The sequence below is a fragment of the Mastigoproctus giganteus genome, chromosome 2 (assembly GCF_048544385.1).
Source record: "Mastigoproctus giganteus isolate SK-2022 chromosome 2, ASM4854438v1, whole genome shotgun sequence".
Taxonomy (NCBI): Eukaryota; Metazoa; Arthropoda; class Arachnida; order Uropygi; family Thelyphonidae; genus Mastigoproctus; species Mastigoproctus giganteus.
The window spans coordinates 190,230,118-190,257,333 of record NC_143576.1 but is presented as its reverse complement, the minus strand read 5'-3'; the positions used below and the strand labels follow the sequence as shown (position 1 = coordinate 190,257,333).

General features: G+C 37.9%; 1 protein-coding gene across 1 annotated transcript in view; it reads left to right on the top strand.

The window, feature by feature from the left end:
* The window catches only part of unc79 (UNC-79 domain-containing protein), a 1,082,710-nt gene that overhangs the window by 646,363 nt on the left and 409,131 nt on the right, over positions 1 to 27,216 (top strand). Inside the window, exon 35 of the mRNA XM_090389680.1 lies at positions 13,328 to 13,466. Within this exon, the coding sequence (XP_090245806.1) occupies positions 13,328 to 13,466 (139 nt within the window). The remainder of the gene's footprint in view (positions 1 to 13,327; positions 13,467 to 27,216) is intronic.

Below are 27,216 nucleotides of genomic sequence, written 5' to 3'. Positions count from 1 at the left end.
TATTTTGCAGTCATATCATTTATAACCATGGATTTTGTTCAGCCCAGACCAATTGGTCTGGGCTGAACAAGAATTCTACTGCATTCTTGCATTGACTAATCAGGTACATGCTTGTTGTTAAAAATATAAAGACCTGTTCAGTTTGTTAAACACAAAGTACAGTAAATGAAGACACGGCAAACATTGTCATATGCTATAATATCAATTTTGAACAAATGCCATAACATAGCATCAGAGAGAGAGAGAGAGAGAGAGAGAGAGAGAGAGAGAAATTAATGAATGTGCTCCAGAGAAAAATTACTTTCACATTGGGAGATAAAAAAAAAAAAAAGACTAAATCTTCTTAAGGAATAATTACAATCATTATAATTATATCAAAGAGCACTATGTTTAATTTTTGCTACCTTTATAAGTAGTCATGCAACTAACAATAGGTGTGGTTAGTTATAATGTTGGTAGAAACCTTGACTGTATGAAATAAAACATATTGTTTTACAGCTCAGTAAGTTGCTATTTATAGAGGAAAATAATGATACATTTAAGCAAGCATATATCTTTCCACCTGTATTCACACTGGATGTGAAAGGCTTGTGCAAGCACTGTATGACCAGCCATATAGCTGAAGTAATTTGTTAATGAAAATTTATGCTGAGTTGCAAATTTTTCTGAATAAACTATAACGGTGAAAGAAAGAAACATCACCCTTTTTTTGTATGGATTCTTAAAGATAAATGTGATCATTGATACTATAACTGGATTTTACAGTGTACTGAACATTAAAAACATTACACTCTTAACAATATAAAAAAAAAGAAATTCAATAATACAAATTGAACATTTATATTATTGAATAAGCTTAAGGCTATAGAATCCTCTTAGCTTCAGGTTATAGAATCCATGTTGCCCCTTAAAACATTCAAACCACCCAGCACTTGCAACAAAGGTTTGCACTATCGGATCAGGCTCAATAGCATTCAGGTTCTCAAACAAATTTTTTGCTTTAGTGTAGAATGGGTGAATACAGGAATAGCATGTTGATTTTAGTGTTCAATCCATTGGCCAGCATCCTTTCTAATTTCTCCTTAAACAGTGTTTAATTTTCTCAGCTTGATTCCTTATTGTTTTTAACATTTATTCGGAGATTCCTGTGGCTCTGATTATGTCAACTGTCCAATTTGTTGCATTCACAACTCTTATGTGATTAAGAGGTATGAATACTAACTTCCAAACTATAACTTCCTTGGAAGTTATAGATAAACATAAAAACAGTTCAGTCACTGTTTTTATGTTTTTTCATGGGGTCAGTTTTAAGTTGCTTTACAATGTAATACATCAAATTTAAGAAGACAAAATACCATATGGCATGCACATAGCTATTGATTCATAGATGCGGGCACGCAGCTATTGAAACCAGTTTTTATTTTGATTTTTTTTGAAATCGCATTATAGCAAAAATGTGTAAAGTGAAATCATGTATAATGAAGGATTCCTATATTTTCCAGATGAACATTATTTGTAAAACTAACAAAAATGTCTTAGGTGTGTTTAGGATAAAAACTTAATTCATATTACAGTGCATTGCTTAAATTGAAATTCATTTTAAAATTTCAAAAACATAAAACTTTAATGAAATTTAACTTTTGTGTGAATGTGTTTGACAGTGTTCCAAAAGTGACAAAAAAACAAACAAACACTAAGCTTTTTATAAAAGCTAAGCAATATTGTTCAAGGTTTAGACCTAAAAATGGATGTCAGGTGCACTTATGAGATGCAGTAGAGAAGAACAGTGCATGGGTTGATTATAAATTATGAGGGAATGCAGAAACCTGCAGTAAATACAGACTAATCTGCAATCAAGTCACTAAAGGGGATTAGGCAGGACAAGATAGATTATGAGAAATATTTGGCTAGGAATGCAAAGAATCCTTTGCGTATGTTAACAAGTGCAAAGTGTGTTACTTGTCTGATGGCACCAGGGGTTCCCCCATCTCCGCGTTGTGTACTCTGTTTGTGTAGCACAGAACTCTATGAAGGCCAGAGATTTAAAAAGTGTGTGGGGAATGGACAGATGTGTACACAACACTACACATCTGTCCATTCCCCACAGATGTGTAGTGTTGTGTACCATTGTTCTTCTGACCATTTAGCTGTTGGGCCCCTGTTGGGACCCACCATTACCGCACTTGGCCCCGGGGAGGCAGGTCAGGTACCCAGTAGATTTTTTGTACTCTGGCAGGCCCTGCCACCTAGTTTACAAAGATTTCAGTGGCAAGGACCTATGTGAAAAAAAAATAATAATAAATAGATACAAAAGGGGGTTAATGCTAGAATATAAAAGGCCAAGAGAGGTTTATGTAAGCATGGTTTAAATTTGGACATTATTAATTGATAAGTTGTGTGGGGTGTACACTGCGAGTTAGACCGAGTAGGGGGGGAGAGACATAAGGCTGGAGAGAAAAGACAGAGGAGGTATGGGGACGATAGAGAAGGCGACCCAGAAATTCAGTGAGGCAGGATCATGCCTCACCAGGTCAAAGAAGGGGATGGCAGGGGGAGGAGACAGGAACCAATCTCCTTCCCCCCACCAGGGAGGGGAGTAAAAGAAAACCAGGCTAGAGTGCTTGGTTTGATTGCCAGTGTGGCCCGTGGCAGAAAAGCTACTGGTGTCTCCAGTGTCTGGGTTTGGAGTCTTGAGTGGGATCAGGTACCGGTTGATCTTGCCTGCAGATTCAGTTTGCAGATATCAGCCCGATGGAACTTGGATGAAGGAAATGAATTTCAGTTCAATTGAGCTTTGATGAGTTTGGCGGTTGATGCTACTGGAGAAGGGTGCCCAGAATCTGTCTCAAGTCTTGGTGGTTTAGGTTCTTTAATGTTCTTCGCCTGTTGAAGACATCCTGTGCAAAAGTGGTGAAGTATTTATAATTGTCATGGGTATGAATTAGTATATGTTCTTGGTCCTTTGGCAAATTAATAATCTTTGTGATCAGAATAGATCTCAAGTCTTTATAGTCAGGACAGTCATACATTATATGGTGCCAAGATTCGTCAGTGCCACAGTGGCAGTGTGGATCATCTGTGATGCCCAGAGAGGTTAATTTTTCTTGTATCGACCCATGGCCTGTGAGGAAGTACGTTATGTACAGGCCAGGGGAAAACCAGCTTGAGGCTTTTGGGAACATGAACATTACTTCAGGGATGAATTTCTTTGTAATTACTCCCTTAGCAGATGTCGTCCATCTGCCCTACCAAGCCTGCTGCAGGTGTGCGAGAAAGCACCTTTTCTCTGTCTTGCGGGTGATTGCGGTGTTGGTGGTGAATCCAATAGTGGTAGTGGAGATTCCTTTGGACAGATGATACACCATGCTGCATCTAATTATTTCAAAGTCTAGAGGGAGGACTCCAGCGAGGATATGTATGTTAACAGTAGAATGAAAGGGGTGAACCATATTGCCCACCCCTCTAGATACTGAATGGCATAACTGTTGGTGATTCTGTTCATATATCTCACAAGCCAATTATGTATTTTGCATCTGCATTTGTCTGAAGAAATTTTTAGGAATGGGAACATCAGAAGTATACCAAGTTATAACTCAGAGCTAAATCATTTTGTGATAATGACAAGAAAATGAAAGAAAATTTGTTGAAGCTAACCATTTTGCAAAGATTGGACTTCTGAAGGAACTAGGTGTCGTGCATAAGTCAGATGAATGGCGTTTATTCATAGATGCCCCAAAATTAAGTTTAAATGCAGTTTTGCTTCATAATTGCAACGAATTTCCATCAGTTCTTGTGTTTCATTCAGTTGGACTTAAAGAAAGTCATGAAAGCATGTCTAAAGCTCTAGCTATAAAACATGCTATAAAATACCAGGATTATGGTTAGAACATATGCAGTGATCTTAAGATTATTGGTTTGCAGGGGGGTGGTTTCACAAAATGTTGTTTTTTGTATTTGTGGGACAGCCTTGTGACAGAAGAACATTATGTTGTGCAACATTGGGACAAGCAAGACGAGTTCAAGCCACATCAATGTAATGGAAAATATATTCCTTTATTGCAATCAAACAAGGTTCTTCTTCCACCCCTGCACATCAAACTTGGATTGATGAAAAATTTTGTGAAGGTACTAGATAAAGAAGATAACAGATTATTTTCATACTTGAGAAGTGTGTTTCTTAATTTAGCATATGCCAAACTTAAGGAAGAGATTTTCATAGGACCCAAAATTAGAAAACTCCTGAAAGATGATATGTTTGAAACCCAGTTAAAGGAGGTTGAATTGGCAGCTTGGCAATCATTTAAGGCAGTAGTACATGGTTTTTTGGGTAATAAGAAAGAAGAAAACTATGAAATGTTGGTGTCTAATTTACTTGAGTGCCAGAAAAACCTGGGCTATCGAATGTCATTGAAAATTCATTTTCTTCATTCCCACCTTGAATTTTACCCCAAAAATCTGGGAGATATGAGTCATGAACAAGGCGAGGGTTTTCATCAACGATGGAAGGGCGGTACCATTGTCACTGGGATCCTCTAATGATGGGGGGATTACTGCTGATTCCTTGTGAGGGAGAGTAAGCAGGAATATAAGAGAAAATCCCTTAATAGCAAACATTTTTAAGGACAATTATAGGTATGCTGGTTATATATTATTGAAATATAACTATTTCGCAGTGATTTATGATATTTTTCTGAAGTTATATGAGTTATAGAGAACGCATAATTTTTTTTTTCACTTGAATCACAAACTTGAATTATACATATATATCCCTTTATTTTAACATTAAACGCTAGTACATCTTTTGATGTAGACATGAGAGAGACTTTTTATGGTGATTTTCGGAATCAGCATGTTTATTTCCTCCAGAATCACATATTTTCATTGCGGAGGTATGACAAAAAGATTTTTTTGTTGGCTAGTGTTATCAGGCAATAAAGAAGCCTGTACCAGATATAAGCTAGTCTGTAATCAAGACACAAAGGAGATTACGCAAGCGAAGGCAAAATACAAGAAATCTTTGGCAAAGGATGCTAAGAAAAACAGCAAGGATTTCTTTACTTATATAAACTCAAAAAGGAAGGGAATGAATCAGATTGGTCCACTTGATATCAATGGTTCAACTGTTGATGATCCTGCTCAGATAGCTAGCAAACTTAATGAATATTTTGCATCTAAATTCACACATGAGGAGTTATTAAGGGAGGAAAATGCCAGAAGTTTATCAAACTGTAACAAGGTGCTTAATGATTTTGTAATAACTGAGAGTAAAGTGGAGGAGAAATTGTTGATGTTAAACATAAGAAAGGCTCTGGGGTGGATGGGATCTATAAAGTTATATTAAAGGAACTGAGCAAACCCTTAGCTATAATTATGAGAGCATCCTTGGACTCAGGGGAAGTCCCCACAGATGGGAGATATGCAAATGCGTGTACACCAATGCTAGGAGTTTAGTAAATAAATTTGATGAATTTGAGGTATTGCTCAAAACATCAAAGGCAGATATTGTTGGGATATCAGAGACGTGGTGTCAGACAGATATAAGGAATGCAGAACTGGAATTTGGGGAGTACAACATCTACAGAAAGGATAGACTGGATAGGAAGGGAGGAGGGGTTATGCTATTAGTTAAGAAATACATAAAATCCAAGGAAGTGAAGCCAGTGGACATCGCTGGACAGTGCAGTGTCGAGTCAGTTTGGTGTGACATAAGCATTGGGAGATCAAAATTGAGAGTAGGAGTGTGCTATAGGCCTAATGACTCTGATGAGTATAATAAGAAACTGTACAGGGAAATAGTGGGCCAGTAAATCAGAGAGTCTTATAATGGGAGATTTTAATTTCCCAGATATTGACTGGAATTTGGGGGCTGGTCACTCACACACTAGCAAGACTTTTGTGGATTTATTGGATGGTTGTTTTCTACATCAGCATGTTCGGGAGGCAACTAGAGGGAGTAATACTCTTGATTTGATTATCAGTAGTGATTCTTCATGCATTAAGAATCTGCAGATAAATGAACCACTAGGTGGCAGTGATCACAGTGTGCTGAAGTGGGATTTACTCAAAGAGATAACTACCATTGGGGGTAAAGGGAAGGGTTATTGCTTTCGTAAAGGCGACTACGATGGACTGAGACAGTATTTAAATTCTATATGGTGGGACAAACTGATGATGATACCAACAGCAAATTCAAAATGGCAAGCATTCAAAGAATTGATCTTGGAAGCTACTCGGATTTTCATACCAACTAAGAAATATTGTTCAAGATTTAGGCTTAAATGGTTGCAGATGAACTAATTAGACCTGTGGCAGAGAAGAAAAATGCATGGGATATATATATATAAATTAACAAGTGACACGGACGCCTATGAGAGATATAAGTTGGTCTGTAACCAAGTCACAAAGAAGTTTAGGCAGGCAAAGGCAGATTACAAGAAATCTTTGCAAAGAGTTCTTTACTTATGTAAACCCTAGAATGATGGGGATGAATCAGATTGGTCCGCTTGATATCAATGGATCAGCTGTTGATGATCCTGCTTAGGTAGCTAACAAACTAAATGAATATTTTGCATCTATATTCACACAAGAGGAGTTTTTCAGGGAGGGGAATTCCAGAGGTGTATTAAACTCTGGCAGTAAGCTAGATAATCGGGTAATAACTGAGAGTAAAGTGGATGTTTGTTTGTTATTTGGTTTTTAGGAGCATTAGCAACTAAGGCCATATTGCTCCAGGAATATGCGGTGATCATTTCCTGACCTTTCCGCATCCTCCTTATTTGGTGGTGATGGGCTCAAACCCTGGTCTAATCAAGAAGCATGTGCTACGCACTGCTGCTCCTTCCCACTTGGCTACGGAGGCGCCTGAGTAAAGTGGAGGAGAAATTGTTGAAGATAAACATAAGAAAGGCACCTGGGGGTGAATGGAATCTATCCAGTTATATTAAAGGAGGCAGCAAATTAAGTAAGCAAACCCTTAGCCATAATTATGAAAGCTTCCTTTGAATCAGGGAAGGTACCCATGGACTGGTGATGTGGAATGTGACCCCCAATCAACAAAGGAGGATCAAAGGGAGACACAGGTAATTACAGATCTGTTAGTTTAACTTCTGTTCCATGGTAATTAATGGAGGCCCTGGTTAAAGAAGTATTGCAGGATCATCTAGACAAGACTTCAGTTATAACTTGGACACAGTTATAACTTGGGTTTGTTAAGGGGAAGTCTTGTCTGACCAATCTGATTGGATACTATGATGTGGTCACAAAGGAACTGAATGCAAAGAATAATTTTTATATCACATATTTGGACCTTACAAAGGCATTTGATACTGTTGCACATGGAAGCCTGCTGCACAAATTGGAGCAGTGTGGCATTGGATGCAAATTGCTGCTATGGATAAAGGGATGGTTGAGTGGGAGAAGACAGAGAGTGTTAATCAATGGACACTGCTCTTCGTGGACTAATGTTATTAGTGGAGTTCCCTTGGGTTCAGTGTTGGGTCCGTTGTTGTTTTATGTATTTTTAATGATATTGATGATGGTATATCAGGCTTAATTTCCAAGTTTGCAGACGATATGAAGGTTGGCAGGACAATACGCTGAGAGTACCCCCCTGCAACAGGAGTTGCCACCTCTCAGCTCACCTGCTGCATCAGGTGGGCTGAGAGGTGGCAACTGAAGTTTAACATTGATAAATGTAAAGTACTGCACATGGGAAGCAGTAACCCCAGAGTAACGTATCAACTGTGTGGTACTACACTGACAGTGGTAGAGAGTGAAAAGGACCTGGGGTAATTGTAGAGGCAGATATGAATTTTTCTGAGCAGTGCAGACGGTCTGCAAGAGTAGCTCATGGTGTCTTGTCAGTGATATACAAGAATTTTTCTAGCACGGATAAGGAGGTGATTATCCCCTTGTATAAGGCAATGGTCAGGCCACAGCTTGAATACTGTATACAGGTCTGGAGGCCTCATTTTAAGAAGAATGTAGAGCTGTGTGAACAAGTACAGAGAAGAGCAACAAGATTAATGAATGGAACAAAGGGTTGCTCTTATGAAAAAAGGCTTAAGTTTTGCAAATTGCAGTGTTTGGAGACTAGGCACCTGTTAGGTGATCTGATTGAGGTGTATAAAGCCTTGAATGGTTTGAGCATACTCAGTCCTGATGGGGTTCTTCCTCTTTCCCAAAATTGAGGAAACACAGTTGTAGGATAGTTGTGTGGAAGTTTGCCTTTAGCCAGTGAGTGGTTTATTGCTGGAACAAACTTCCATCTATCGTTACAGAAGTTGATAGCTTAAATAGATTCAAGGCAGAACTAGACAAACATTTAGAGCGAGTGGATGGGTGAAATGAAAAGGGTGTGTGTTTTTTTTTTTTTTTTTGGCTGATGCTATATAAGCTTGCTTTATTGCATCATGATTCTTTGCTAATGCTAATTTCAGGAAAGCTTTCGACACTGTTGCACATGGAAGAGTACTGTACAAACTGTACGTTGCTACTATGGGTAAAAGGGTGGTTGAGTGGGAGAGGGCAGAGAGTGTTAATCAATGGACACTGCTCTTACAACAATTTTTTTTTAAATTGTTCGGAGATTGAGTCCCATATCCCTATCATTTAGTTCCTATATCCCAAGGGATACAGATATCCCCAGTTAAGAATTGTTGTTTATATAAGTAAAGAAGTCTTTGATGTTTTTCTTTGCATCCTTTGCCAAAGAATTCTCATGATCAGCCTTTGCTTGCTTAACCTTCTTTGTGACTCTAATGCATTAAGGGCTTATGCCTCCTTTGTGACTTGATTACAGACAAGCTATAGGCTTCTGTGGTGCCTGATAATTTATATGCATCCCGTGCATTTTTTTTCTTCTCTTCCATGAATCTCATTAGTTCATCTGACATCCATTTGGGCTAAACCTTAAACAGTATTTCTTAGTTGGTATGAAAAGACTAGTAGCTTCCAAAATTAATTCCATGAATGCTTCCCATTTAGAATTTGCTGTTGATAACATCATCAGTTGGTCCCACTGTATAGAACTTAAAAACTGTCTGAGACCACTGTAGTCACCTTTATGAAAGCATAAACCATTCCCTTAACCCCTGATGGTAGTTACATCTTTAAGTAAATCCCACATCAGTTAACTGTTAATAATCAGATCAAGAGTATTACTCCCTCTGCTTGCCTCTCAAACATGCTGCTGTAGAAAACAATCATCCAGTAAATCCACAAAATTCCTTTGTGCAAGTGACCAACATACAAGTTCCAGTAAATATCTGAGAAGTTGAAATCCCCCATTATAAGACATTCTGATTTACCGGCCCACTCTGTTTCTCTGTACAATTGTTCATTGTAGTCATTAGAGTCATTAGGCCTATAACACACTCCTACTCTTATTTTTGCTTTCCCAGTGCTTATGTCTCACCAAACTGACTCAACATTGCACTGTCCATCTATGTCAACTGGATGCACTTCCTTAGACTTTACGTTTTTCTTAATTAACAGCATAACCCCTCCTCCCTTCCTATCCTCTCTTTCATTTCTGTACACGTTGTACTCTTCAAATTCCAATTCTGCATTCCTTATATCTGTGTGACATTCATCAAATTTATTTATTATACTCCTAGTATTGGTGTACATGCAAGTATACACCGATGAGCCAAAACATTATGACCAGTGAGTTGTTATGCAAATTGAAGCAAATGCAGGTGAACTACGGCTCAGGTCGGGACACGATATAAAAAACACCTGATACTGAGCTCCATTAATCAGTGTTACTCTTGTTCTTCGGATGGGAAAGGCAGTGAACTTAAAGGAGTTTGACAAAGGACAAATTGTAATGGCCAGACAACTGGGTCAGAGCATATCTGAAACGGCACAGATGGTGTGGTGCTCATGTTGAGCCGTGGTTAGTACCTATTGAAAGTGGTCCGAGAAGGGAAAACCCACGAACTGCCGGCGAGATGATGGATGACTGTGGCCCATCAATGCTCGATGTGAGCGAAGGCTCTCCCGGATGGTATGTGGCAACAGAAGGGAGATTGTGGTGTTACTTGCTGGTAATTGGAATGATGGTGAGGGAGTAATGTGTCACAACACACAGTACATCGAACCATGCTGAAAATGGGGCTGCGTAGCCACAGGCTGCTCTGAGTGCTCATGCTACCCACAGTTAATCGGCGACAATGCCTACAATGGGCACGCGAGCATCAAAACTGGACCTTGAGTGATTGGAAGAAGGTCGTCTGGTCTGATGAATCACATTTCCTGTTGCACCATGTGGACGGCCGGGTACGTGTACGTCATTTATCCGGGGAAGTGATGGTGCCTGGATGCACCGTGGGATGAAAACAAGCCGGTGGGAGCAGTGACATGCTTTGGATGATGTTCTGCTGGGATACCCTTGGTCCAGTCAACCATGTGTCGGGCACTCTGACGTCTACCACCTACCTAAACATCATTGCTGACCAGGTACACCCTTTCCTGGCAATGTTCTTCCCCTCTGGTGGTGCCATCTTTCAGCAGTATAATGTGCCATGCCACACTGCCAGGATTGTTTGAGACTGGTTTGCGGAACATGATGAAGACTTCCAGGTATTGCCCTGGCCTCCAAATTCCCCAGACATCAATCCCATCGAGCATCTCTGTTTTGTGTTGGAACACCAACTCCGATCTGGAGCATCTCAACCACAGATCTGCTGATCACATGTTGGTACCAGATACCACAAGACACATTTTAGAAACCTTGTAGCATCCATGCCTCGCTAAGTACAAGCTGTTTTGGCTGCATGTGAAGGACCAATATCATGTTAGTTAGGTGGTCATAATGTTTTGGCTCATCAGTGTACATACACCTGTTCTTACTCTTAGTTACTCTAAAACAGCCCATGTATTTACTTGTTTCCTGATGATTCCTATCAGTTCTTGAAATCCCCAATAACTTTCTTTCCAGGCTGCTGCTGCTCATTCCAATGGAAGCAGTGCAAGAATCACTTCCACCTCTGCCTGTCACTACTGTTAATCTATTAGTCTGTGAATCTTCCCCCAAGCTAGCAGTTTTCCGATCCAACCTAACATTGCCTCGATAGCATCAGCAAATATTCTTGCCCCCTTTTCATTTAAGTGTATTCCATCTCTGTAGAAGCAATCTCTCCTGTTAACAAGCACAGACCATGCTGAGAAAAATTCTACCCCATACATACAGAGACTTGCACATTATATTGCCAAAATTACATCCATTGCCTGTGTATTAGTTAAAAATCCAGTTCTCTGTTAAGAAATAACTACAAATTGATAAACTATTACACTGTGATTATTACCTCTTGTTTTTATTAGTATCAACTTCCAGAACTTCTGCCTGTCTCTTAATCATATTCACTATCCAAATTATCAAGGAACTGGCAGAAGTTCCAGAACATGATGCTAATAAAAAAATAATAATAAATAAATGTAATGTTGTATCAGTTGGTAGTTACAAGGGAAATAACTTGCAAAGGAAACGACTCTTTTAAAGTCATCATTACTGTAATTCTCCAATTTGAGCACATAGTGGAATCTTCATTAATCCTGATACACCTTTTAATGTTTGCAGTTGTCTTAACCTCAACATCAGTGTTTCGTGCTACCTGTTAGTGAGCTTTGGAATAAAATTTATTTTTCACATTTTCCTATCTGCATTATGTATATAGTGTTCTTACCAAATATGAATGTGCTCCATATAATAATTTTTTCTACCTGTATGTTGATGTCAAAATTTAATATAGTTGATTTCTCTTATATGGGATTTATTTCATCCGGTGATAGTGTCAACAATGATTTATTATTGGAAAATGCAAGTTACTGCATTTCAGTAGCAGTAATCCCAGAATAATATACCATTTGGGTGGCACCAAATTCAAGGTAGTTGATATAGAAAAATGACCAAGGTATAATTGTACAATCTGATATGAAATTCTCTGAGCAGTGCACGCAGGCTGGTAGAACAGCCCATAGCTTCTATTAATGATACACAGTAACTTTATGAGAAGGGACAAAGAGGTTATTATCTCATTGTATAAGACAATTGTTGTGCAACATCTGGAATACTGCATGCAGATTTGGAATCCTCATTTTAATTAGAATGCAGATCTGTTAGAATGGGTGCAGAGAAGAGAAACAAGATTAGTTGGGGCACAAAAGGATATTCTTACTAAGAAAGACTGGGATTTTGTAAATTTCATTCTCCAGAAGTTAGGCATCTGTGTGGTGACCTGATTGAAATGTATAAGGCTTTAAAAGGTTTAAGTAAATTATATGCTGATGACATCTTTATACTATCTCAGAAATGAGCTGTAGAAATTTGCATTCAGCAAAAGTGTAATTGATTGTTGAATTAAACTTCCACCTAGCATTGTGGAAATTGGTGGTTTTTTAAAGAAGGTTTGGAAAAATTATTGGCATGAATTTGCAAATGAAATGGGCAAATTTAGTAAATTTTTATTATTTTTTAATTAATTTATTTATTTTTTCGTTGATGCCTGACAACATGAAGCAAGGAAGCTTTGCTTCCTTGTTTCATGTTGCCACAACTAATATGAAATTCTCAATTCACAAAATGGAAATTTACCAAGAAGGATTGCATAAACTGCATTCCCTCTTGGTAAGATTCTGCAAATTACAGTGTCTAGAAATAGTCTCTTGCAAAGACACCTGACAGCTGATTGATGTGTTTAAAGCTTTAAATGGATTTAATAAATTAAATACTAATAGCATCCTTACTCTTTTTAAATTCATGTCCCCTTATTTCATAAGGGGACATGAATTTAAATTTGAAAATGGATGGTTGCAAGATAGTTGTGAATATTTTCTTTAATCCATAGAGTAATTGACTGGGAACTTCCATCAGGTGTTGTGGAACTGGATAGGTTGAATAAATTTAAGGAAGACAAATTGTTAGTGGATGTACAGGTGAAGTGGGCAGGGTTTTTTTTTTTTTTTTGTTTGTTTGTTTACTGATGCTGTATAAGCTTACTTCCTTATTTTGCATCATTTGCCACTACTCATACCAATACTAATTATCTCTTTCACAAGTCTAATTTATTCAGTTCCTTGAATGACTTAATTTATTCTGTGGATTATGTGCATATCACTGTAATTTCAAACTTAAATTTTGTGTAATGAATTTTTAACTTTTTGTTATTTTCATTTTAAAATGAATTATTTTCTCATGTGCATCATATTTATTAATCATTAAATGACCACTTTTTTTTTAACTGAAATTCAAGAATCTTGAATAAAATTTGCTAATGTATGGATAAAAGTTTTGATCCATGATAAGATAAAGTCTGTTTATTTATAGTATCATTATGAGAATCAGCCACTTGCCAAACAGGTTCACATGTTAATTAGTATTGTCCTTAACACACTGGAAGCTCAACATCATCGATGCAAACATACCCATGAATCTCTGATGAGTCCTGTTCCTTCACGGTCCAGAGGTAAAGAAAATAACTTCAATTATTTCTGTTAATATACTGCATGCATGTATAAATAAAAATTAAAATGTGTTCTGATGCTTTGGTCACTCAACAGCGAAAAATCATTTTGCATAAATCACCAACATATGCCATGAAAAATTGGATTTTTCATGGCATATGTTGGTGGGCCCCCTAGGGATATTTTAGGACACATTCTGACTCCATAGCCTCCCATTTACAAGAAAAGTGGCGCCTCCGTAGCCAGGTGGGAAGGAGCAGCAGTGCGTAGCACACGCTTCTTGATTAGACCGGGGTTCGAGCCCGTCACCACCAAATACGAAGGATGTGGAAAGGTCAGGGAATGACCACCGCATATCCCGGAGCAATATGGCCTTAGTTGCTAATACTCCTAAAAAAAAAAAAAAAACCAAATAACAAACAAGAAAAGTATTGCCAAGATTGAAAAGGAAAGCCCTTTTTATATATATAGAGGAAGTAATATTTGTGATGTGTTCATGCTAAGAAAGATTAGAAGTCAGGGTAATCTCCAATACAGATAGATGTTCTTATCAAGAAATCTGAATGTCATTAAATATGAGCATGGAGTGGTAGACTTTTTTGCAAGGAATAAAACAGGAATGAGTTTTAGAAGGATTGAAGTTAACTAAGTTTTCTTCACCCTATTGGAGAATTTTCTGAAATCTGAATTTAAGGAATTGGTGGTAGATATTTGAGAAGTCGAAGCTGTTCAAGGTTTTTAAAACTGGAAAGTGGAATGTAGTGTGCTATCATTAGCAAAACTGGTGACATAGTGAGTCTGCCATTCCTCTAGGAATGGCACATTCACTATGTCACCTTCTTGACACCTTCTTATGTTGGTTCAGCCTGCATGGTCACCTCCAGCATACTCAGTGTATTGTTTCTGGCCTTGCACATTTGGGGTCCCTCAAGCATAGGTTTTTGGACCACTTTGTTTCTCATTTTCATAAATGACATCGACAAAGGGATAGAAGGCGTAATGTCAAAATTTGCAGATGACATAAAGATTGGCAGAGTTGTTAATGGTCAGAGAAGTGGCAGCTATGTTTTAATGCAGCAATATGCAAGGTCTTACACTTGGGGAAAAGCAACCCCAAAATAAATTATACTTTGTAGGGTTGAATTAAAAACAGTTGGGGAAGAAAGTGATCTGGGAGTTACGATATAGGCAGATATGAAATTTTCTGAGCAGTGTAAACAGGCATCTAGGATAGCCCATGGTGTCTTATCAATAATTTATCAAACATTATCATGTACAGATATGGAAGTCATAGTCCAACTGTATGAGTCAATTGTAAGACCACAATTAGAATACTGTGTTCAAGTATGGAGACCTCATCTGAAAAAAGACATTGAGTGTCTTGAAAGGGTCTGAAGGTGGGCAACTCGAATGTGAGATCAGTAGAAGGATAAGAGTATGAAGAAAGACTTTTGATTATGTGGGCTACAGAGATTGGCAACCAGCTTGAGAGGTGAATGGTTGAGGTTTATAAGGCTCTAAGAGGGATTAGTAAAATGAATGAATGAATGTGGAATTCTCACTATTATAAAGAATTCCAAATTACAGTGTTTGAAGTTTAGATTAGATTGTAGAAAGTTTTATTTTAGCCAGCGAGTCATTGATAGCTGGAACAAGTTTCCCTCGCAGGTAGTTGAGGCTGACAGTTTGAAGAAATTCAATGTCAACTGAACACTTATCTGTGTGAGGAGGGAAGCATATAATTTGTGTTTTCTTATCTACTTGGTTGGTTTTTTTTGCCAGTCCTGCAAAAGTCTGTGACTGCCTTGCACTATATGGCAAATACTATACCCAGGGTTACTAACGGTCAACCACTGTGAAGGCAGGCAAGTAGAGGAATTGATTGTTGCAGACTGGCTGCACTTTGTGAAATTTTGCTACCCGGGAACCAATGGATATGTCTATCAGCTTCGTCAGATTCCCAGTTTAGCAGTATTAACTGTCATACGTGGAAGAATATCTGTGATGGGCCTTAGGACCAAATCTGCACATATATACATTCATACACATACCCTTTTTACTGTATTCGATAGTAAGAAAAGGTGGGGGAAGATATGCTGTATGAAGTAATGAAATTCTTGGATATGGCGTACATATGGCAAGAATGTATCCAGCTCTTTAACATAACATGGCCTCGACAATGTTCCCCTCCATTCGCACTACTCGGACTCTCTCCAGTCACTATCTGGCAGAATAGAGGCAGCAAAATTATACACTAACTGATCCAGAAGCCTCCTAGAGAGTTACCAATTCGATCTGGTGGACTATCTAGTGGCCAGCCTGCCAACACCATTTTAGAGCTGTACCCTCAAAATGTAAGGAAAATTGGATCTCACCAGGTCCATCATAACTTCAAAAGACATCAATCATACTGCATGATGGAAGAGATGGGGGGGGGGGGGGGTTTGCCAGAGCTTTGCTCTGGAAACTAAGCATGGTTTCCACCACTTCAAGCCTCCAATAAGCAAAGTAGTGGTATTGCACCATTTGAATAGAGTCATCTATCACCTAATATTGACTGGTAACACAGAGTGGGCGGTATTCCTCTGTGTGGTGTGGGCACCACACCTCAACCCCTGCTTATGTTGGTTTGCACACCTCTGATCACCTCCAGTATATTAAGTGCTGTATTTCAGGACTTGCACTTGGATGGGTTATATCCAGGGTTACTAACAGTCTCACCATTGTGAAGGTGCAAGTAGGGGATTTGGCTGTCACAGACTGACTGGACTTTGCCGAAATTAGGTCCACTTTAGCATCTTTAAAAGTGTGTCACAGCAACGAAAAGGTGGAGAAACACTGCTGTAGAGTTTTTTAATCTTTTGCAAAAAACACCATTTTTCTTTGTCTTTTTTTCAAAAGAAAAAGCAAAAAGCAAAAAAATTAGTAAAACTCATTAAAATTGAAATTTTTTAAAAATTCTCTGAATTTTTCCTTAATTTGTTAGTGAATTCAGCCATGATGAATCTGAGAAGAGTTGGTCATAATTGTGTACTTAGCCATAAAAAAAAATCAAACTTTATAAATTATATTGCAAATTTTCATTTCCAATGTAATGCATATGTTATGATCCAGGGATGATACCCTCTCAATTCAGAAATCAATAAAGATTAATAAAAGTACCTAAAGTTTGTTAAAAATTAATAAAATTAAAGATTTATTTTCATTATGTATTTTCAACTCCTATCTTGCCTTGCCTAGAAAATTTAGAAATATGAAATAGAAAGTTTGGGAAGAAATCCTGCTTTTTTGCAAAAATCTTCCTATTTTTTGCCTGTTTTGACCAAAAACCTGCTGTTTTCATCTTTCCTACAAATATCTAGTCTCTAGATTTTCAGAAGTTTAGATAATTGTAGGCAAGAGGGAATCTGGTATCTCCAGCTTTTCAGAAGTTAAAAGTTGGCAATAATGCAAATGCCAAATGAGAAGTAATTGTAGATGCTAAGTTTTTATACGAAGAGATATTATTGAAGGTTTAGGCCAAAACAGTATCGAATAAGCTTATTATTATTATTATTATTATTATTAGCCATATGGTGCAAGGAAACCTGAGGCTTATGCTGCACCAGGCAAAAAAAAAAAAAAATTTAATAATCCTGAGAGAGAGAGAGAGAGAGAGAGAGAGAGAGAGAGAGTGCGAGCAGTAGAAGGAAATCACCAAGAAAGAGAAGAATGATGATATCCAGCTCAGGACCCCGGGTGTGCCAAGCCCATACTCACCAGATGTGAGTTCCTGGGGCTAGTAGCATTGATGAAAAGCATGAGATGTAAATTGTCAGGAAGACACAGAACCCTGCTGTTATTGTACATTTTTAGAATACTAAGGCATGCCAAAAACTTTTGCCATGCTATAAGAAGACCTTGAAAAAAAAAAAAGAGTAGGAAAAAAAAAACTAGTAAAGAAATTTTTATTTACATTAGTACTGAAAGGAAGAGATTGAACCACATTGGTACACTTGATATGAACCAGTACACCTGGTACCCTACACAATGTCTAACCCTAGACATTGTGCAGAGGGACCAGGTCTCCAATTCCTGGTCCCTTCCACAATGTCCACTTACTCTCAATGTCCCCAAGAAAGTGTATACATATTATCCATCTGTTATTGGGATGCCAGACAATTTTTTAATACTCACTGGAAGTAAATGGTCTGGTAGATTCCATCAGCACAACACACAGTGGCACCTACGTAGCCAGGTGTGCAGGAGCAGCAGTGCATAGCACACGCTTCTTGATTAGACTGGGGTTCGAGCCCATGACCACCAAATACGGAAGATGTGGAAAGGTCAGGGAATGACCACCGCATATCCCCGGAGCAATATGGCCTTAGTTGCTAATGCTCCTAAAACCAAACAACAACACATTGTGCTGAGGGTATTAGTAATGTTCAAAGCAGTAGTAGAAGTAATCGGTTCTTAATAATGTGAACATCCCTAAATTCAGGGGAATTCTCCACAGATTGGAGATGTACATATGTCTTTCTGTTTGCAAGGTTGGTAATTATAGACCTGTAATTTTGACTTCTGTGCTAGGGAAAATGACTCTTTTTAAGAGTAGATGGGTTTATGTATTTCAGCGTATCAGAGAAGGAAAAATAGGACTGTAATCCCCTTCCAGAATTTCAGATTTCAAGAGAGGGATATAGTGGATTGATATGAACCAGTACACCTGGTACCCTACACAATGTCTAACTCTAGACATTGTGCGGGGGGGGAAGTATTTCTTGAGATCTGTTAACTGGAGAGGAAGAAGAGAAAGAAGGAGACAGAGAGAGAGAGAGAGAGAGAGAGAGACAGAGAGAGAGAGAGAGAGAGAGAGAGAGAGCACTATATACTGTTAAATATGAGTTCATTGTGGCATTTACTCAAGGAAATTATCGTGTAAACTACAAGTTCATTTGTTTCAGTGAAAACATTTCACAAAAAAAAATAAAATAAAATACCATAGTAAATGACAAGCAAAGTTAGGTTATTGAGCAAAATAAAAATGCATATGATCATTAAAGAATTTGGATGAATATTATATATATAATAAAACCACTGATATAAACTGAATACGAGAAATCACTAAAAAATGGAGAGTGAGAAAAAGCCAAAAATGTAAACAAATTCTTTTCATATATGAATACCAAAAAAGAAAAAGAGATTAAATCAGATAGGCCGTAAGAGAATAGCCCCTACTTTATCAAAGTGGGAAAAGTCATTGAAAGCCCAGCAAGGGGGAGAATTTTTTTTTGTTCATACACTGACACATCTACTAAGTCAGGAGAATTTACAGTTAATCATTTTGACAGTGAATGCAGTTTTTAACCCATTTAGTCATGCAGAAGTATATAAGTTGAATTTCTTTGCAATGATTTTTATAGTTGGTACTTTGTGATGGTCTTTACAATTGAAAGACCATTAAAACCATAAAAGAACAGTGACAAGAAGACAGCCTGCTACAAATTAAATAATATAATTACCTTGGAGAAATCTGTTGAAAAGCTTCTGAAGCTGAGTAAATGTAAGGTGGGACAGTATGCATCCTGTTATACTTAAAAAGATTGCATGTGAGTACACAACCATCATCACATTACTGATGTTAATAAGATCATCATTAGACCCTGGGACTATTCCCTTCCCCCCAAACTGGAGGAGTGCTACAGTCCACAAGGGAGGTGTGGAAGATATGATGAGTAACTATGGACCAGTGAATTTGCTTCAGTGGTGGGAAAGACCATGTAGTTAAGAATACAATACAGGACCATATTATCAATAGGAATGGTATTTTTACTGGATCACATCATGGTTTTGTGAAAGGAAAGTCTTGCCTGATCAACTAGTTAATTATTACAATGGAGTCATAAAACAGTTGGATGCCGGAAACTACTTTAATGTTATTTACCTTGACTTCGGTAGAACTTTTTCTATAAAAGTTTTACTGATGCAAATAAAACGAAATGTGTAAACTGAAGCAAACTGGGATTACTGTTAAGATCCTCTATTGGATCAGGGCTGATCCAACTGGTTCACCTAAAATGATATCAAGGTGGACCAGTGTGGCAATTGGATTTCCTCAGGGATCAGTATTGGGCCACACCTCCTTGTAATCTTAATTAATGGTACTGATGGAGATTGGCCGGCAACCCAAAGGTCGCGGGTTCGATTCCCGCCTCGGGCTTGGATCAAAGTACTGCAAAAACCTTGGGAGGTGCAATATGGCCACAGAAGCCGATGCGCCAACAACTACCAAATCAAAAAAAAAAAAAAAAAAACTGATGGAGATGTGGAGGAGAAGTTAGTATTAGCAAATGATGCAAAAAAGCAAGCTTATATAGATTAGCCAAAACTACTCTCCATATCCTAGACATACTAAACAGTTTGTCTAGTTCCTTGAATTTTTTTCAAACTACAGTAATACCCCGACTTACGCGAACTAGGAATTACGCGGACTTCTTGATTTTTTCGTTTGGTGTATATCTAAAATTAGCTTACCAGTGAGTTGGAAGTCAAATCATAAAGCTTGGGTGACAGCTTCCGTTTTTGAGGACTGGTTTGGTCACCACGTCATACCCGAAGTCGAACGTTAATGCAAGTCTAAACAGATTCCATTTAAAGTGATGCTTCTTATTGACAATGCACCCGGTCACCCTCCTGCCACCCTAGTTAATTTCGACCCACATGTGAAAGTTGTGTTTTTGCCTCCAAACACAACCAGCTTGCTTCAACCGATGGACCAGGGAGTCATCAAAACATTCAAGGCTTACTATACGAGGCGTTCGTTTGCACATCTGAATGAAGCTATGAGACAAAATAGTGAGATATCTGTTAAAGACTTTTGGAATCAATTCAATGTTTTAGATGCCATAAGAATCATTGAAGAATCTTGGGATGAAATTCACAAAAAAACATTGAATGGTGTCTGGAAGAAACTTTGTCCATTTTTTTTCAAAAATGAGACGAAAACAACGCCAGAAACTGATCATGTCGCTTGTGTGATAGAAGTTGTTAATCTTGCCAGGCAATTAGATTTGGAAGTCAATGGTGATGATGTCAACGAGCTGTTGGATTCACGTAGTCAGGAGCTGACAATGAATGAGCTCATAGAGATACGTGAGCAAAATGTCACTGAAGTATCCAACACTTCAGACCCAGTTCCACCAGAAAAGCACATGACAATTGCAAGCTTGACAGAAGGTCTCAGCTCAATTGAAAAGGGCTTAAAAATTTTAGAACACATAGACTCCAACGAAGAATGCGTTATAGCTACAAAGCAAGGAATAAAAAAATTATTAGCTTGCTACAAAGAAATTCTGCATGAAAAAAAGAAGGCACTGTGTCGTCAGACAAATTTGTTAGATTTTATGAAGCCATCGACATCGAAATAACTTTTCTACATAACTCATTTATTTTTTTAATACATATTTTGTATTAATATGTATAAATAACTGCAATTTTATTAAATATTTTTCTTCTAAACTAGTGTTTTTGTTAGTCCTTGGACCCAATTAAACAAAATTTATATGTATTTATATGCAAAGTTGTACCCCGACTTACGCAAATTCGACTTAAGTGATTTTTGTCAGACCCACCTATCGCGTGACTTTCAGGTATTACTGTATTCACTTACACAACACCAGATGGAATTTGTTTGAACAAATTTTTTTGAATTTGTTTTTGAACAAATTCAAATTTGTTTGAATTTAAGGCAGAGCCTTAAATTCCCCAATAAGACATCCTCACTGGTGTCTAGATGCAGCAGTTTGCAGAACTGAAGCCTTTCCTATTAGGAGCACCTTTTTCCCCCCCATACCTAATCTTGTTGCTCTTTTCTGCACCTGCTCCAGCAGATCCATATTCTTCAACAAATTAGTCTTCCATATGATGGAATAATCACCTCTTTATTGTTACTGGCAAAATTTCTGTATATCATTAACAAAATGCCATGAACTCTTTTGGCAGGCTTTCTGTGCTGCTCAGAGAATTCATATCTGACTGAACAATTACCTAGGGGTAATTTGAATTTTTTACTCCTTTTCATTTTCCACTACTGTGGGTAAAAAAAAAAGTAAAGTGTGTTTAGGGTTTAACGGCACCAGGGGTTCCCCATCTCTGCATAGTATATCTTGTTGTGTGTTACAGTACTCTGTAAAGGCCAGAGATATTATATAGTGTAGTGTCATGTATCATTGTTCATCTGGCCATTTTGGCTATTGGAGCCCACCATTGCCCACACTTAGCCCCTTGGAGGCAGACCAGGTACCTGGTAATTTTATTTTATCACTCTGGAGCCCTGTCATCTAGTTTCCTGAGATTTTAGTGGCTAGGGCCTATGGTTGAAAAAAAAAAAAAAAAGAAAGAAAGAAAGCAACGCGTGATTTTCGAGGGTAAGACACTAATGAGGTTAGAAGCCCAACAGGATGATGCACGATTCAATTTGCAGAGTTCAATTTTAATTGTGTAGTTTAGACAGTGGGAGGAGACTGAAGACTAGGGGGAAAGACAGAAATATGTTCCCGGAAAATTAATGGAGGCACTGGTTAAAGAAGCACTGCAGGATCATCTAGACAAGACTTCAGTTATAGCTCCGACACAGCATGGTTTTGTTAAGGGGAAGTCTTGCCTGACCAATTTGATTGGATACTATGATGCAGTCACAGAAGAACTGGATGCAGGGAATAACTTTGATATTATATACTTGGATCTTAGAAAGGCTTTTGATACTGTTGCACATGGAAGACTGCTGCACAAATTGGAGCAGTGTGGCATTGGAAGCAAATTGCTGCTATGGATAAAGGGGTGGTTGAGGGGGAGAAGACAGAGAGTGGTAATCAATGGACACTGCTCATCGTGGACTAATGTTATTAGTGGAGTCCCTCAGGGTTCAGTGTTGGGTCCATTATTGTTTTCTGTATTTATAAATGATATTGATGATGGTATATCAAGCTTAATGTCCAAGTTTGCAGACGATATGAAGGTTGGCAGAGTTGTCAAGGACACTACTGACACTATGCTACTGAAACAGGATCTGGAAAGGTTGAGCAGATGGGCTGAGAGGTGGCAAATGAAGTTTAACATTGACAAATGTAAAGTACTACATATGGGAAACAGCAACCCCAGAGCAACGTATCAACTGTGGTACTACACTGACAGTGGTAGAGAATGAAAGGGACCTGGGGGTGGTTGTGCAGGCAGATATGAAGTTCTCTGAGCAGTGCAGACGGGCTGCAAGAGTAGCTCATGGTATATTGTCAATGATATATAGGAAATTTTCTAGCAGGGATAAGGAGGTGATTATTCCCTTGTATAAGGCAATGGTCAGGCCACACCTAGAGTACTGTATACAGGTCTGGAGGCCTCATTTCAAGAAGGATGTAGAGATGCTGGAACGAGTACAGAGAAGGCAACAAGATTAGTGAATGGAACAAAGGGGTGCTCTTACGAAGAAAGGCTTAAGTTTTGCAAATTACAGTGTCTGGAGACTAGGCACCAGCGAGGTGATCTGATAGAGGTGTATAAAGCCTTGAATGGTTTGAGCATGCTCAATGCTGATGGGATTTTTCCTCTTGCTCAGAATAATCACCTGAGAGGGTATAAATTCAAATTGAGGAAGGACAGATGTAGGATAGACGAGGAAATTTGCCTTTAGCCAGTAGGTGGTTGGTTGGTGGAACAGACTTCCATCCCTTGTCGTGGAAGTTGATAGCCTAAATAAGTTTAAGGCTCAGTTGGACAGGTATTTCAAACGAACAGAGGGGGTGAAGTGGAAGTGGTTATTTTATTTATTTTTTTTTTTTTTGGCTGATGCTGCATATGCTTGCTTTCTTGCATCGAATGCCTCTACTAATGCTAATGCTAATATGAGGTTAATAGGGAAGGTGTCTCCAGGGAATGTCAGTGGGACGTGAAGTGGGGGAGACAGGGGACCGTCGCCTCCCCCTACCATGGGAAAGGAAAGAAAGCTGGGCCAATCAAAGCCCAGATCGCCAAAGGCATACATGCAGTGTAACAGCAGTTCCATCAGTTCAGTAGGTCATTCCCAAGACTGTGTCCCATCCATGGTTTCTAAGTGTCCAGTCTGGTGGCCGTTCATGGGACAGGGTCCTGTCCGAGGTTGGTCAGTCTGGTTAAACAGGTGTCCATCCATGGCTTTTCGATTTAGTCTATTGCATTGTTTGATGATGGGACAGCGTCCTGGCGTGGGTGTAGTACCACAAGTTGGTATGTTGGTCTGGGATTGCTGCTACTAATATACAATAACTTGATTTTTCAGTGTTAAATTTCACTTGCCAGTTCTCAGCCCATCTACTTATTTTTGATATACCTGATCTACCATTAACCACCCTGCAATTTTTCATATCTGAAAACTACACATTAAGCCTGATATGCCTTCATCAGTAGTTAGAATTTGAAAAACTTCTGTCATTCCCATCCCTAAAAAAATTCTTCATATGTGAATGTAGATGCAAAATACCATAAAATTTGTCAGCAACCTTAGCAGGATCATTAACAGTTAATCCATGTATCTAATGGACCAATGTGATTCACCCATTCCTTCTAGTGTTCACCTAAGTACAGAAGTCTTTGCTGTTTATCTTTGCATTCTTTGCCAGAGATTAGACTTCTTCTAATCTGCCTTTGTTTGCTTAACCTCCTTTGTGACTCAATTGCAGACTAATTTATACAGTATATACTTTAGGCTTCTGTATCACCTGAAAATGTATGTGCATCCCACACACATTCTTCTCTGTGATGATTCTCATCAATATATGTAACATACATTTAGGTCTGAACCTTGAACAGTATCTCTTAATTGATATAAAAAGCCAAGTTACTTTTACCATTATTTCCCTGAATACTTCCCATTTGGAATTTGCTGTTGGTAACATTATCAGTTTGTCCCAGTGCATAGAATTTAAAAACTGTCTGAGTCCATTGTTTGTCACCTTTATGAAAGCAAAAGCCCTTCCCTTTGCCCTTGACAGTAGTTAAGTAAATCCCACATCATTAAACAGTGATCACTGTGACCTAATGGATCTTTTATATGCAGATTCTTAATTTGTGAAGTGTCATTGCTAATAATTAAATCAAGAGTATTGCTTTCTCTTATTGCCTCTCTGACATTCTGGTGTAGAAAATATTCATCCAGTAAATCCACAAAAGTCTTGCTACTGTGTGAATGACCAAACCGCAGAGTCCAGTCAATATCTGAAAAATTCAAGTCCCCATTATAAAACAAACTGATTTTCTGGCCCATTCTATTTTCTGTACAGTTGCTTTTTATACTTATCATAGGCATTAATTCTGTAACACACTCCTAGGCATTCTTCTTTTTGTTTTTCTAGTGCATATGTCTCAACATTGCACTGGCTACTATGTCAACTGGTACACTGCCTTATGTTTTATGTGCTTCTTTAAGGTCAAATGAAGCATTGAAGAACTTTTCCTGAATTGTCCAAAAATAAATAAATAAATAAATAAAATAATAATAATAATAATAACAATTTAAATAAATCTGCTTTAAACCAGAAAGGTTTAATTATTTTATGAAAATAAAGTTGCTTTAAACATAGCTAGACTCAATGCTACCACATTGGGAGGCAACTTATTCCAGTGTTTCATAACTGGCTGTCCAAAGATGAACTTCACGAGATCCAATCTTCTGTTATTCCTTAAGATTTTGTATTTGTGTCCCCTGCTTCATGTCTTTCTCACAAGGAAGAACAGACATTCCTCATTCATTTTTCTTATTTTAAACTTTGTAGTCCACACCTTCTAAGCTTCTTTATATTGTATCAATTTGCACTCATTACCAGTCCTCATTGCCATTCTCTGAACTCTTCCTGAAGTTCTTTTGTCTTTTTAGTTATGTTAGCATATATGCATATTGTGCTTATTGTCTTCCGAATGTCCATCCCCATGTAAGAACTTGAGTCCCCGTGGGCAGATTTTCATGAAATCTGCCCACAGGAACAGATATATAGTTTATATCGAGAAATTTTATTTTCATTTTAAAATTTATATGAAATTTTATTTTATATTTATATAATTTATATTTTATAATGGCTATTCCAAATTTCATTAAAATTGGACCAATAGAAATCTGACAGTTATTATTTATTATTTTTTTCATACATGTCACATATACTATCTAGATATCATATATTTTAGCTGAAGCACTGGGTATTACATTTATAGCCATGTGTTGCTTGGAGGAATGAATGAGCAGAAACAAAATTTTTTCAGCTTGTGTAAAAAAGTCATTGCTTTTTGCTCATTTTTTGTTACAAATCCTGAAATGTTATGCACTGCATACATTAACATAACTTGTTTTAAGCGATGTCTCCAGACCTTAATACAATATTCCAAATGCAGTCTAAGCATTGCCTTGTAAATAGGGATAATGATGTTCTTCACCCTACTAAAAAAAGGTCCAACAAATCATTGACAGGACACCAAGTGCCTTCCTATCTGTCTGTTTCCAATACATGGAAAATTTCATGTCTGGTTGAATCAAAGCAACTCCAGGATTTGAAAAATGTGACTCCAGGATTTGAATTCCTCAGATGCATAACCTTACATTTCAGCATTATCTTAATAGTTCATACATCTTACATCTTGGCATTTAACTTTAGTTCCCATTTTTTTGAACCATATATATATGCAACCAATCCAAGTCCTTTTGAAACAACATTGCCTTATTTGGATTGGTAACCACTTTCAAATCATCAGCAAAACCAACCCAATACGGATCCTTGAGGGTACCCCACTTGTTATGCTAGTCCACCTTGAAGCTAACCATTTGTGATAACCCTCTGTTCTATCTTTTAGCCAGCCTGCAATCCAGCATAAGATCTTAACCAATTCCAAATTCTTCCATTTTACGTAGCAGCCTTCCATAATGGACAGTATTAAAAGCTTTACTAAAGTCTAGATATATAATGCCAAAATTTTACTGGCATCCAACTGCCTAATGACCACTTCATAATAATTTACCAAATTGGTTAGGCATGACTTACCCTTAACAAACAAACCCATACTGGGGTTTTCATACCAACTAAGAAATGCTGTTCAAGATTTATACCTAAATGGATATGAACTCATCCATTTAGGTCTAAATGAGGCTCGTGGCAGAAAATAAAAATGCGTGGGATGCATATAAATTATCAGGTGACACAGAAGCCTCAGGCAGATATAAGCTAGTCTGTAATCAAGTCACAAAGGAGGTTAGGCAAGCAAAGGCTGATTAAGAGAAATCCTTGGCAAAGGATGCAAAGAAAAACATAAAACGACTCCTTTACTTTTGTAAACTGTAGAAGGAAGTGGATGAATCAGATTGGTCCACTTGATGTTGGTGGTTCGACTGCTGATGATCCTGCTCCAATAGCTGACAAACTGAATGAGTATTTTGCATCTACATTCACACATGAGGAATTCTGTAAGGAAGGGGAGGACAGAAGTTTACTAAACTCTAAAAGGGAGCCAAATGATTTTGTAATAACGTAGAGCAAAGTGGAGGAGAAATTGTTAAAGTTAAATATAAAACAGACATGTTATGAGAGCATCTTTAGATTCAGGGGACATCCCCAAGGACTGGAGATGTGAAAATGTATCCCCATTTCACAAAGGGCATTCAAAGGGTGACTCAAATAATTATAGACCTGTTAGTTTAACTTGTGTTCCAGGGAAAATAATGGAGTCATTGGTTAAAGAAGTGAAGCAGGACCACCT